At 38.1% G+C, this 14,502-nt stretch overlaps 1 protein-coding gene across 1 annotated transcript; it reads right to left on the minus strand.

Annotated features, from left to right (window-relative positions):
• Positions 1 to 1,769: 1,769 nt before the first annotated feature.
• Positions 1,770 to 12,457, minus strand: LOC103700864 (truncated FRIGIDA-like protein 1). The gene is made up of 3 exons (XM_008782759.5): positions 11,425 to 12,457; positions 2,544 to 2,719; positions 1,770 to 2,460 (listed from the first exon to the last, which is right to left on the minus strand). Exons 1-3 carry the CDS (start codon positions 12,200 to 12,202, stop codon positions 1,924 to 1,926), a joined length of 1,491 nt encoding a protein of 496 aa, XP_008780981.3. The 5' UTR covers positions 12,203 to 12,457; the 3' UTR covers positions 1,770 to 1,923.
• Between the last annotated feature and the right edge of the window lie 2,045 nt (positions 12,458 to 14,502).

Here is a 14,502-nt window from a genome sequence, read left to right on the forward strand (position 1 = left end):
GTTTCTTAAAAATAATGTTAACATTTATAAAAAAGTATAGAGAGAATTTTTCTACTAATAATTTAAAATAGTATTAATTTATGTTATTATTTATTTATCTTTTAAATCAATAATACTACTTTAAACAATACTAACTCGATAGCGCCACGGGCACCACCCATGGTTATTCCTCTTATTTCCTTGTGGTCGTAGAAAACCTGCTTTAGCTAGTTGCTACAGCATTTAATATGGATGTTTAACAATTGGCGTGCTCAATAAAGCAGCGTTAACATTTCTTGGATTAAACAAGCCAAGTATTGTATGATTGAAATTGAATAAAAAGCCTGCCGGAGATTGAAAGTTTTGTCCTGCAATACACTTACGAGTCCAATTAGGTTGTTAGTGAGAGACATGGGGAGAGATCCAACATCATTGAGAGTGCATTGGAGATTAAGCAAATTTATATAAAGTATTCATTAGAAGTTCTATGTCGATAATAGTGGAATACCACCTCTCATCCTATGTGGATAATGAAATAACTGCAAAGATGTGAGGTGGTATTTCACTATTATCTGTTGTCTGCCACTTCCTTTGCTTCATTGTAGCCCTCTCTCACTCTTATTTGTGGCTACAAGCTCTCCGATCTTGTCCTGCCCTTTCCCCAAACTCTCACCTCTCTCCTGACCCTCCTTCAAACTCTAACCTCGTGGATCAACGAGATCTCTCCCCTTCTTACCCCACCCACTGTGGCAATCTTGCCTATCAATCCTTGACATAAGCTCGGGAGTGATTGATCATCCAAGGATGGTGAAAAATCTCGTGCTATTAAACCATTCTTAAGAGAGCATTGAAAAGATTAGAAACCTAGAATCTTTCTCAACAAAGTTTACAGCTGAAAAAGTCTTTACTATTTGATTTACAGGTCGATCGTAAAGCTTCAACTCATGTAGCTTGCTAGAGATTTTGGAGTTGAAGCAAGAGAAGTCGGAGGTGCTATGCAAGTGATTCTATCACGTTAACGCTCGAGACCATGGAGGCGAACTTGGTATTAGAGAATCTGACAACAAAATCTCGAAGCCGGAAGTCGATGATGGATTTGGATAAAGCAATTAAATTACCGAGAAAGAGCTCCAAGTTTTTTTATTAGTAGTATTTTTTTAAAAAAATAAATATTAAGATATTTTAGTCATTTTAGTCACCCCGTTAATGATGTCAGGAGCCAGTTAGATGACTCGGCCATATTGACATAAAATGTTTCACTCAAAATTTTTGAATTTTAGAAATCAATATATTTCTTGCCTAAACTTGAAAGGATGACGCCATACTTCTCTTAAAAAAGTCTTGGAAGATCTAAAAAGAAAACATTTATATAAATTGCATGGCTAAATTGGAATTGATGGAAATGAATGATGGTGTGACTTCCAAAATTGGAAGAAAATTGCTATAGAATCAGGAGATCATCTAAGAACAAGAAAGTTGGCCAATTTATCCCTTTTATTTGGAGAAATAGCCCAATCCAAAATCAAGGCGGTGATGGAATCAAAATCTCTTGCATCAAGAGACTTTACGAACTCAACCAATGGATATCCTCAAAGCGAGTCTGTCCTTCACGAATTGATTGTAATACAATTGATCTAACTGTGATGGATAAAGGGAAATAAAAAAGATTTAGCAATCTATGTTGCACATATGAAGCAACCTAGTATACAAATAGAATGTAGTAGCAAGTTGTGAATGATGATTATAACTAGACATATCAGAGCCTCAGCACATAATAGTGGACACTGAAATTTCTCGAATGAGAAGTCACTAATTAAATAACATCAACAAGATAAAAACTATTACACATAGTTTCCATAACAACAAACAAAAAACAAACTGTATCATAATGGTATATTTGGTTAACCTAGATTTATAGACCAGAAGGGACCAGATACTGACAACCTACTGCGGGTAAAGTGATGAACCATAAGATGGAGGCAGACCCGAAGCAGGGTAACCAGTATAGTTTACTGGCCTATCATACAACCCACCAGAACCAACAACAGAATCTGATGGATAGAGATATGATCTAGGAGGACTTCGAAGTCCACCTAGGCCAATTGGAGCTCCAGATACATTTTGACCAGCATGGTTGTAGAGAGAACCAGTCCCAGCAAGGCTATAAGATCCACCAAGACCCATATATGGCGCCCGGTCAGCCAATCCAAGCTGAGGTTGATTTTGAATTGCTGGCAGCAGAGTATGCACAGCAACAGCGGGTTTTGAAGTGCTAAATTGCCGAGGACGTTTATTAGGTTGCTGCTGAGTCTTCGAATTTGATGCAGCTGCCGCCTTGCGCTTCCTGTCTGCTTTCAGTTTCTCCAATTTGGCAATCTGTTTCTCCAGATTTTCACACGGATACACAGCCTCCAGCTTATACTCCTCAACAGCTTTGAGCACCGATTTCAAAGCACCAAGTTCTTTCGAGATTGCCTCATTCTGCTCAGGATAATACAAGGTGCTAGTTGGAGTACAAGGTTGCTCATCCTAACCTTGGGGAGACAAACAGGAATGAAGCATACCTGTGATTGATTCGAATTGTTTCCCTTCTTCCGTATTTCTTGAGCGGCCTTTTTGGATTCCATTACATAGGCTTTCAGAAGGGGTACTGGTGGACATTTCTCCACCAAATTGAAAGCATAAACAAATTTTACTGAGTCAAGTTGCTTTCCCCTACTGTTCAGTTTCTGAATAAGATCTGCCACAAGCAAAAAATGCTTGTTTGCATCATCATTTCATCCAACAGTAGAAGAGTGAAAGAGTTAACCTATCAATGGCTAAAGAAAACATCCTACTTGATATATTGAGAGGTGGAATATGCATACAAAGAATATCATGAGAAGATGTCAGTCACAAGAGCCCAGCTTTAAGTGATCTTGAATGACAAATCCTTTTTGTTTTTTGATAATAAAATGATTAGTCTAATTCAGTTAAAATAAAGGGCACTGAGCTAGAAACACAGTGAGCACCAGAATAATAGAACAGGAACATTGTTCCAGAATAACCAGTCTCCAAACATGGCACTTTGGCATCAGGTATCGTCATCAGCCAGCGGTTTAAGAAAAAGAAACTGAAACAAAGCTTATAATCAGAGTTGCAGCTAAACGGCTTTTGCACAAAAGAGCTGTTGCTAGGTAGAAAGATCTACCCCTCAATTACGGCCCACAAAAAGAAACTTTCAAGAGAGGGAGAACATATTCCTACACTAGTATTGCAAATAAAAATTGAAATACAAAAATAGATCTGAATGGCATTAACTATAATAAAAAAGCAGGCCACCAAAAGTTTCATTCTGGTAGATGTTTAAGCAGATAGATTAACACCAATTAAACTTGTTTTTATAAAGTGAAGATGACAACTCTAGCAAGCATGTTCCCCTAAAACCAGAATCCAGGGAATCTTTGTGCAAAGAAAATAAAATCAGAGGATGTAATTTACAGAAACGAGGTCATACTCCTAACATATGAGATAAATGATGCATATCAAAACAAAAGACACTCAGTAGACTTATCAAATAAAAGCATATATATCAAAACCATGCAAGAGAACACATGGAAGCCAATAGCAACCATCAACACTTGCAACTACACATCATGGACAACCCAAGAAGGTAGCTGGCTTGAGTCAGATGTTAGAGGATTCAACAAGGAAGCCATTCTGCAATATCATAATTAAGAAACAAAAGCATCACTGATATGAACCCAGAGATGAAGATGATCATCAACCACCAACATTTTCCAGATAACTAGGCATTCATGATAATCAAAATACAGGGAGAATAAGATAAAGCTATGAAGATAAGAATATACAACTTGAAACAAAAGGTAAGAGTTTGGTGACTCTTCTCCAATGGAGCTGAGATCAGAATGAGCGTATACAGAGATGAGTATGACTTCGGTATCAGCCCAATGTTGCTAGGTAAACGGTTAACAGCAAGAAAGTATTTGTCAGCTCAATCAGAAGGCCACCAGCATAACATTTGCTCCCAACACATTGCAAAGATCTTCACCACGGAAGATTTTTGGCATCACAGAGGAACCAAAATGACAAAGAACATCGAAGAATTCATACTGCAGGAGAGTCCCAACAGGTAAAGAGAACTAAACCAGATACTTCCCAGAAATAAGATGTGACACTTGAATATGTTATGAGTTGGCATCAGTATGCAGGATCGTATAGGAATAGCATAACTTACAACAACCAGGAAGTTTTCCACCAAGAAAATATACTAATTCATAGCTTCCAGCCATCAAAATGCATGACTAAGAAACAGTTCACATAATTCACGTAATTGGCAGTCACAGGTTTTCAAATGAATAGATGTCTTGAGACCTAGCAGTACAAAGGGATAAATCATGAGACTGTAAGATGTGGAAGAGGCCACGTTAGTGGAAATGAACTACAAAGGCACTCAAGAAGTGGGGCAGGATGAAATAATCTGCAGATATAACCACCTCACATAAACTATCGGGCTCCTATGGAACCATCATACACAAAAGACCTCCCTCCAATGTGATTTTACTGCTAGAAAATTACCAAAAACAATCAATCTCTGATGGCCAATCTGTAATCTATCACCCACAACAATATATCAAATGACAGGATACAACTGAAAAATGCAACCACAAAAATAGTCATGAAATTTGTGATGAGATATGAGAACGCAAATCATGGGAAGGTAATTGGTAAAGCAATGAAAGTGCAAACTAAAAAATTTGCAAAACATGGCCAGTCCTGAAAGGAAGAACCTATTCTACTGCTACAGCTGGTGAGGTATGACATCCTAGACAGACTAAACTCTTAAGGAAGCTACAAATATAATAAGCATGTCCAGTCAAGTTGGACAAGCCTGAGGCACAAAGACCATTTCCCATCATAGACAACAACAGCATGATGCATTAAGTAACTATAGTATAAAGAATGAGTTAAGTATTTAGATTCATCAACTTTCTCCCAATTGAACATTACTTTTTATCTATGTAAAGTCTTATCAAAAACTCTTTATAGAACTGGTCTCTCTCTCTCTCCCCTCCCTCCCCCCCTCTGCCCGCATGTGTGGTTGTGTGCATGCACAAGGTAATGGTTGTGGATTGGCCACAAGAGAACACAACCATGAATAAGGGCTTCATCATTTATATTAAAAAAAAATCTTGACAGCTAAATATTCATTAACAGCATCATTAGACTTTATATGGTAGATTGGACAGTCATACAGCATTTCTGAATGACGCCAGCAATTTTTCAGATGATGGTAGCAACATGGATAACCATGACAGCCAATCATAGCCATATGGATAACTGTGATCAGATGAATAGCTTAGTTCTGTAAAGAAAAGAAATCCAAGGCATTGAAAAGTGGAGAAACAAGAGAATGAATAAAGAGAAAGTCAGGGGCATGGATGAAAATAATAAGAAACAGAATGCTTACTGGATCAGAATTACCAAATTTGCTGGTGATATGGGTGATTTGTGAATTGGTACAAAACATATAAACTCGCAATACAGTTCTATAGGACTCAAAGTTTAGAAATTAAACATTATCATATTCCAATAATTCTGTGAGTGATGGATAACTAAAAATTTAAGTAACATGAATTTAAGTGGTCTGAGTGAACAAGATTCTTCACCTAATAGTCATAAGATTTTTGGATTGTGGAAAATAAGTTGAGTAGTCTCTATTAGATAATACAGGTAAAAAAAAGAGGGAGTTTCTGAAACATCTCAGTCAAATATATTTAGAAATTAAATTTATATAAATACTATATAAAATTGAATAGCGTCTGAACTTATATTCCAATCATGTATTATTTTTCTCTTATTAATGATCTAAGAGTTCTAAATTTTTTTGTTTTAATTTTGTAAATCTTAAATCTATTTATACAAATAATAGTTACTATATTTTAAAATATATATTCTAATTCTAGTCTTATCGAATCAAGTTCATTGGTAGCTAGCAAATTTTGAAAGTCAAATTATAAGCCTGTATTTGCATCACAAGAACCAAAAAACCAAGTAACAAGGATCTGAATTATTCCACTCGACCCAAATTATTTGGGTCTTCGATGGGGCATTCTTATCTACTATAAATTTAACCAAAAGAAAGAAAGAAAAGGAGAACTGACCAATTGAAAGAATGCCCTAAAATCCCTTGATCATCCCCACCACCAAAATGCTCTCTCTCTCACACACACATGCGCGTGCACACACACACACACACATATATGCATATAGAAAGCATCCCCACCTAAAAATTGGGGATGCCCCTCTCCATCTCCTTATTACACTAACATTGCCATAATTTAAAAACCACTTCAGAAAGAGTACTAGAGACCTCATACCATTTTCCTTTGCCTGCTTAGTATAGCAGTTAATTTTGTTTCTAATTATTGATATGCTTTTTTAATATTTATAGGTAAATGCTAAACCAATTCCTTTTAAATATCTTCCTGTTTCTTTACTTTATATTCTTTCACTCTTTTAACATTTAACATACATTGCACCACGTAATGAAGGGAGGAAGATTTTAAATCATGTGATTTTTCTAAGACATTAACATCAGAGACAAAATCCCAACAACTCCTTGCATCTCATCCTTACCACGTACATGAGGAGAATATTGGATGATCTTAGTAAATTGCAACAGGTTGTGCCTGCTTACTAGTAAAATCAAAATGGTAATTACAAAATAGTATCAAGAAATGGAAAGAATAAATCTGAACCAGTACAAATACCAAAATGAAAAATAGAAAGAGAACTATAAAACAATGAATGGTATACTATTAAGGCCATGTGGATGGTAATCACCAGACAAAAACCTCATACACAATCATATATTATATACATGTACAAATATGAATACATACATACATACATATATATATAAGCATATCTGGGAAGAAACAGATGAAAGTAGGCATCCAAAAGGAAAGAACTAAGTGTAAAGAAAGATATAGGCAAAAGAAGGTTCTGGCTGCATCATTCCACTTTAGTGACCAGACTTATTGGGATCCTAGAAGTGATCATTCTTATTTTCTACAGGTTCTTAATAAAAAAATATACGTAGTTAATTAAAAGAAGTGAGCAGTTTGGGTTTCAGTAATAGCAATTGCAAGAAGGATTTGGATGGGGGCAAAGATGAGATCCAACAGCCCTCAAATATCACACCATTTCACATGTGAAGCAGCAAATGAGAGCAGTACATGCAGGAAAGAAAAGGGGGAGGGTGCAATAAAATTGCCCCCATCCTGACCCCCACTAGAAAGAAAAAAGGAAGAAACCCCTTGGTCCTCCTGAGTCATCTCCCTCCTATGCCGGACAAACAAGCATCTCTCTCCCTCCCCCTCCCCCCTCTCTTCTCCCGGGCACTCGGCAGAAGTCTTTTCTTTCATCATAAAACACCCCCACCTGATTAAACCTTAACACAGAAAGATAATGCGTCTCTCATCTCTTACCTTATTAGGCAGACCATACTAAAAAATCTTTCATTTGAAAGAATATGTCCTTTCTTTCTCCCTTTTTAATAACTCTTAGTTTCGTTTTATTACTTTGTTAGTTTTCATGTAAAAGTAAATCTTAATTTTTTTTAAATATCTTCATTTTTCCTGATCATAGATCCTATTGTTTTCTCTGTACTAGACATGCATTGCACCATGTAAGAAAGAAAATTTTTCTCTCTCATTAACTGGCCAGTTTCGATGAATAACCTCAGAGATTCAAAGTCCCAACAGCTCCTCAGTTATTCTTCCCCTATCTGTGCCAAGGGAGAATGCAGACAATCACAAAATCTTGCAACCAATGATGCCCGATTACTAGTAAAACCACCAAGTTAGCAGGAAATAATGCTAAGCAATGGAAAAAATTGAACAAAAGAAACAAATGTAGACACAGAGCAAAATGAATTATAAAAGAGGAACTCTAAGATGAGATTCAATAAATAGAAGATTTGCAGCACTCCCACCACCCCCCGCCTTAAAAAGAAAAAAAGGAAAAATGGAAAGAACAAAAAAAATATGTCAGACCACAGATTGGAATAAGAACTTCATAGTTTATTTTTATGCAGACGGTTAAAAATCTATACTTTAATATGTCCAAGCTGATTATCCATGAGTAAAAGCAACAGTAGGGTTTCTTTGATAGACTGAATTGCCATATGGGATATGATTTAGTGGTTTTAAATGATTGAAGCCATATGGATGGTGGCCACATTTGATCATAACCAAACGGACGTAATGTCACCAGATAAGCCTAGTTGTTACTGCAAATATATACAGATGCATACACAGACATGTATGTACATACACAGATAAATATAAGTGCATATGTGTATGTGCGCATATATGTGTGTGTGTGAGTGTAAAAGGCAGCCATGCATAAGGACAGAGAATAGAGAGCACCCGCAAGGAAAGAGAACAAGGAATAAAAATGAATACAGACCCAAAAAAAATCTAGTTGGATGGCCACTTTATTGACTGATTTTATTTATTACAAGTGACCATTCTTATCCTCTATAAATGTGAGGGGAAAAAAAGGGGTAACCAACAGGAATGCCCCTAAAAAAAAGCATCTCTCTCCATACATGCAATAGAAATTTCGCAACCCCCCCCCCCAAAAAAAAAGAAGAAAAATCCAAATAATGGTCACTTGGCAAAAAAGCCTTGTTTTACCTAAACAAGTGTCCAACTCTTACAATTCCTATCATATATGTACCTAAAATTAAAAATGTGTGTGGATACTTATCAAACTTTTTTGGTTGCAATTTACAGAAACTGGTAGAGTTGGAATCTTCCAACAATGAATTTGACACACTGTAATCATGTTAAAAGTGAGGTTTCGTTCTTTCTAGAGCTTGGTCCAGATACATGTACTAAACTAACTTTGCAAAATTTATTTTCCTTAAAAATTCTTAAACTTACTGTAAATCTTGAATAAAAGACGTGCAACAGAGAACCTTAACAGATAATATCTTTCAATGTTTTTTTTCTAGAAAACTTCAATATAATATACATTATTTTATTTAAATTTATTTTTGAATGTATCACCATAAGTTCATTTTCCCCTCTTGCCAAGTCAAATGCTTGGACATGTATCCAAGTCTGATGCTGAAGTCTGTGTCCATGTAACATGTATCCAAACCAAAAAAAACAAACCTAAATTACGAAAGGAAGGAACAGAAATGTTGTGCCTTTATCCATCTATTTCCTTGTTAGACTAACCTACTGGAAAATCAGTCTAGGGGCCTGTTTGGGTACTTAAGATTTATAATCTACAATAAAATTCATGATAGGGTCTAGGTTTTGATCCTAAAGGATCATACATGAAATTTTCTTAAGATTAAAATAGTGCATGAATGATCCGATCCTGTGTTTGGATAGAGGACAAATAAAGTAGCATTCCCTCTCCCCCCCTCCCTCCCCCCTCTTTCTCTCCCCCTTCCAGGGTTTACATTGAGTTAAGCTAAGAATCACTAATAATAAGCAATGACTCAAATTAATGCAACAAATTAATTCAAATTAATGTCTTGATGGGAGCAACAAATCAGCCACCTAATTATCAAACTTCTATTGAACAATAAAACATATTCACCAAAATGGGAGCACAGGAGACCAATGCACTAACCATCCACCATTTAGAAAAATTCCCCCAAACACGTAAAAGAAAGCCATGACTAGACCCTCAAAACAATCATCAAAAGGACGCAAAAGCCAACAAACAAATTGGTCCAAGCACCTTTAAGTCAACATAGAAGAAAGCCCCAACCAAACACTTGGAATAATCCTCACCAAGCAAACAAAATCAACCGACAAACCAGCAATAAAAAACACAATAGGAAGCAACATACAAATGATCAAGCACAAAACCAATTGAAACACTCAACCATTTAATAATGGAGCATTGAAGCAATGTCAACCATAACACGAGTAGCCAAGCAAAGCGCCAGCTACTCAACCATCAAGCCACACTTCATCACATCTTCAAAACACCTCAACAAGACCACCAAAGGTCAAGCACAAGACCATTCTAAGCACTTAGTAGGAGCATCAGAACAATGGCAGCTACTATAGGAGCACCTAGGCAAAGCACCAACCACTCAACCATGCAGCTACATTTCATAAAACACCTGCAAGAACACCTCAACAAACCAATGTAACAGCTAAAACACTAGAGAATGCATCTAGATTGAACTCTTAAACAGTTAAACCATTCATGTTGCTTATCGACCTCTCCGCTTACCAATGCAAGCAAGATTCAAGATCAAGAGGAGAAAAGGGAGAGGAGGTGTACAGGCCTTGGTTGGTGGCCAACCAATGCAGGGGGTTGAGGGGGCAGAGGACAAGGGATTGAATAGCGACCAATGAGTGAGATGGAGAGAGGGAGGTAAGAGGGGGGTAACGACAAGATATAGAGAGATAAAGAGGGAGGGAGAGCTTACTTTCTGGATGCCAAGATCAGAGGTTGGAGTAACCAGCTGAAGGTAGAAGGTGATGGCTGGAGACAGAAATCTAAGGTTTGAGGCGGCAACAACAGGTATTATTGTAGGTGCTAACCACCGGGTACGACGCGAGAGAGAGAGAGAGAGGGGGGGGGGGCTAAGAAGTAGAGCTTGATGACTATAGGACAAAAATAATGTCCTCTTGACCATTTTATTTTTATCCTATAGGATAAGCTTATTCTCGTATGTTAGCTATCCCCAAGATTTAGCACCCAAACATTTACTCCTAGCCTGTGCTGAATGTTACTCTCAAAATTATTAAATCTTGTAGGATTGGCCCAGATCCTGATTTATCCAAATAGGCCCTAAGATTTGGATGCAGCCATTTGAGTGCAATTGAAGGCAATTGAACGCAAAATGCAAACAACACTTGATGTAGGTGAAGGTTTAAAACACCAGTACCACAACCCATATTGGTACATTAGGACTGTACTGTACCGAAACAGTACTATGTCAACTCTTGGAGCAGTCTTTCATATACATACATACATGCATATATGCATGCTTACGTATATCTACATACATATGCCTACATACAATATATATGTACATGATATAATATGCACATACATAGGACCTAAATAGATAAAAGATATGTGTGTTGAAAGTACATACATGGTTCAAAAAGAGTGAAGATGATGTCTCAGATTAAACAAACTATCAAATGGGCAAATAAGAATGCACAATGAAGGCACCTAATCTGATAGAAATTCTCTTGTTAACATATTATGATTATCAGACACAACATAATACTGGCATAAACTGAAATGTCAAATTAAAGACACAAACAGCCAGTAGAAGCATTTCATGTATCCAGGTTAATATAACCAAATCTAAACTCCAAGACCAAATATATAAGGAGTTAAAATAGTTAGCAAGGGATATCCAAAAAGGAAAATCATTTATGCACTTACCAGGTATGCGCTCTGTGAACCCGAGGCTCTTACACAGATGTACAGTCTGCTTCCTTCGACAGGCTATGACAAGGAGATCCAAAATCTCATCAACCTCAAATTCTGAGACCAAACTGTATGACACAATGAGCTGCAGCAAACCCATAGCCTCTAAGCCATTCTCTCCCCCGCTATCAGCCATCTTCCCCTTCCATTCCATCGCCAGTTTCTTCGCCTGCACCCTAACCGCAGGCTTGATCTCCGGAGCGATCACCTGAACACGCTCCAAAAGATTGACACAAGCCTTCCTAATCATCTGCGTCTCCCCATCCTTCTCGCCTTTGGATTTCGGAGGGTAAAAGCCCTCCATGGCATCCAAAACCAGCTTGGCCGGATCGGAGGCCGCTCGGATGGCCGGGGTTAGCTCGTTCCGGACGGCACTGAAATCCTTCCGTCTCTCGCTGAGGAACGACCTCAGACCCCGAGAGTCCATCGCGACGCACAGGGATTTGAGCTCCGGCCGCGGAGTGGCCTCGGGCTCCTCCGCCGCCGCTGGAGTCGTCTTCGCCTCCGGCGGGGAGGAAGCGGCTCCGGCGGCTCTTGGGGGCTCCTTGGCCTGGAGATCCTTGAAGCGTTCCTGGAGGGACTTCTCGATGGCGGAGATGTGGTCGTCGAGGTCCTTCCACTCGACGGTGAAAGAGGCGAAGGAGTAGGATCTGAGGGCCTCCAAGGCCTTTCGGAGGCTCTCCTTCTTCTCCGGGATCGACTTGATAGCCGCCTCGATCTCGGCGGTGGCCATGGCCAGAGAAACCCTAGAGAAGACGAGGAGGAGTAACCCTAGAGCAAGACCTCTTCCTCTACGAAACCCTAACCCTAAACCTAACCCCGACCAAAAGACAAAGAGAAGTGGAGGTACAACAGAGGACAAATCCAAGAAACAGAAGAACAGCAGGCCGGACGCCGAGATGGCGATATCGAGCCTGGCGATGGCGAGCGAGAAAGAAGACGAGGGATGGATTGCTTTTCTAAGAGGAGGCGGGTTACGTCTTCCGTTGGATCTCGGACGTGCGGCGGATAGATGGTCTGATAAGGTATCTTACGGTGGTAGTACCCATTGGTTATTGCCACGCCTACAGTCCAGTCATGCGCCTACTTGCAAGAAAAAACCCTCCATAACTGCCGTATAGTGTGAAGAAAGAATTGGTTCGCTTCACGGAACCTGGAGTGAAAATAACAACACTCCCATGGTCTTCATGAAAACGTTTCCACTATCCTTCTCTCTATAAATGCTTAGTTTCTATTTCTTATTTGAAAATGCTAGAGATCATTTATTTTCGCTTCCATCTCCAAGGATTATATTTAATTTTGCACCATCACCTATTATAAAGAAGAGAGAGAGGAGAGAGAAAATTCATGAGATACTGTTATATTTAGTTTTGCATTAATTTGGCACCATCACCGATCAATGGTGCCATATTCTTAGGTTGACCTCCATGGTATCTTCAACTAAGAAACAAACTTTCTTACATATAGGCTGCATGCCTGCATTCTTTGATTTCCTACTCGCAGATTCAGTTTGTATATCCTCCAGAAAAAGAGCTATCACTCAAATTTGAAGATCTTTTTTCTTTCTTGTTTTCCTGGAGGTTTATATCTTGTCCAGTAGCATCATTTTTGCAATTATTTGTGCCTTTTGCTGCTCAAAATCATTTTCATTTTCTTAAGCTTTATGCATTGTTTAATATGTGAAACTGTCACTTATAAACTTGATTTTCGCTGCTATATAGTTATTTGAGCAAGATCCCAAATTGCTATGGCCTTTAATAAGACAAAAAGCATATACTGCGCACTCATGCATGTCATTCTATGTCTATATGCGCAAATTTTATGCATGCACATTTGGTGCATTGGTGGATGGTAATCAAAACTCCATCCAAAAGTTGCAAGAAAATCCTCCTTATCACTTTGGAAGAACTTTGATGCATTATTTTCTGGTGTTTGTTAACTTGTTGCTATCTCGTTGATCTCTATGTTTTATTGGTTAGGTTATGTCGAATATATAAGGATCCGTGCAGACGTGTGTTTAGTCTCACATCGGTTTTTCGCTGGATAAATTTTGGATACTTATATCGGACCAAGAAGTTCAAATAATGCCTTACGGCTAGCTATTTTGAATGTGGTCGTGGGTTGTTACAAATGGTATCATAGCGGATCCGAATGATAACCTATATGGACTCGGGCAACACGGATCTATTGGGGCTGACCACGGACCGATCGTGGTGTTTGTGATTAGATTTAAATAGATTTGAACTCTTTATCTGATAAGGACGTCAGGACTTAAATGGAAAAAATATGTAAGATTCCATGCAGGCATGTATTTAATCTCTTATTAGTTATTTGCTGGATAGATCTTAAGTACTTATATAATATAAAGGAACCAAATAACATCTTCTAGATAGTCATTTTGAGTGAGTTACTGGGTTGTTACAGAATAAGAAGTTATTTTGAAAAATATAATGCTGAACATGCCAACCTATTCAGATGAGCTTCAATTTCGTCAAATCAGTTCTGTTGATACTCTGTTACGGTATTTGAAAGTACACAAGCGAAAGAACTGTTTTGAGCCATTTCGGAAGCATGATGACGGTAGCTAAAGCAAATGTGAGGATACATTGAGTTGAATTGGATTCCTAGCCAGTAGTCGATGTTGAAGCCATGCAAGTTCTGAACCAGAAGCAGTGATTTTACGAACTGATGTGACCAACACGTGCCAGCAGAAGTGCTTGAAACAAGTGCACGGGTCAAAATCCCAGTGCATTCTGGACCTGGTAGGCAAACGCAACAGAGTTCTAGAATATTCTATGAACATTGTGCTTAGAGGAGTTAATGATTGCCCAGGTTGGTGTCGTGTGGATGGAGGTGCAAGAGTTGGAGTTCTACACATGTTCAAATGTTTGATTTGTCAAAAGGTGAACACAAGAAATGAGAAAATCTAGAAAAAATTAATCAGGCTAAATTTCTATTCATTTTTACAATACATAGAATACACTATTATAATATTTTGTTAGATCTGCTGCAACTTCTTAAGCTATGCTTTGT

This window comes from Phoenix dactylifera, chromosome 1, assembly GCF_051530095.1.
Source record: "Phoenix dactylifera cultivar Ajwa chromosome 1, Ajwa_hap1_PhDact_Kaust_v1.1, whole genome shotgun sequence".
NCBI lineage: Eukaryota > Viridiplantae > Streptophyta > Magnoliopsida > Arecales > Arecaceae > Phoenix > Phoenix dactylifera.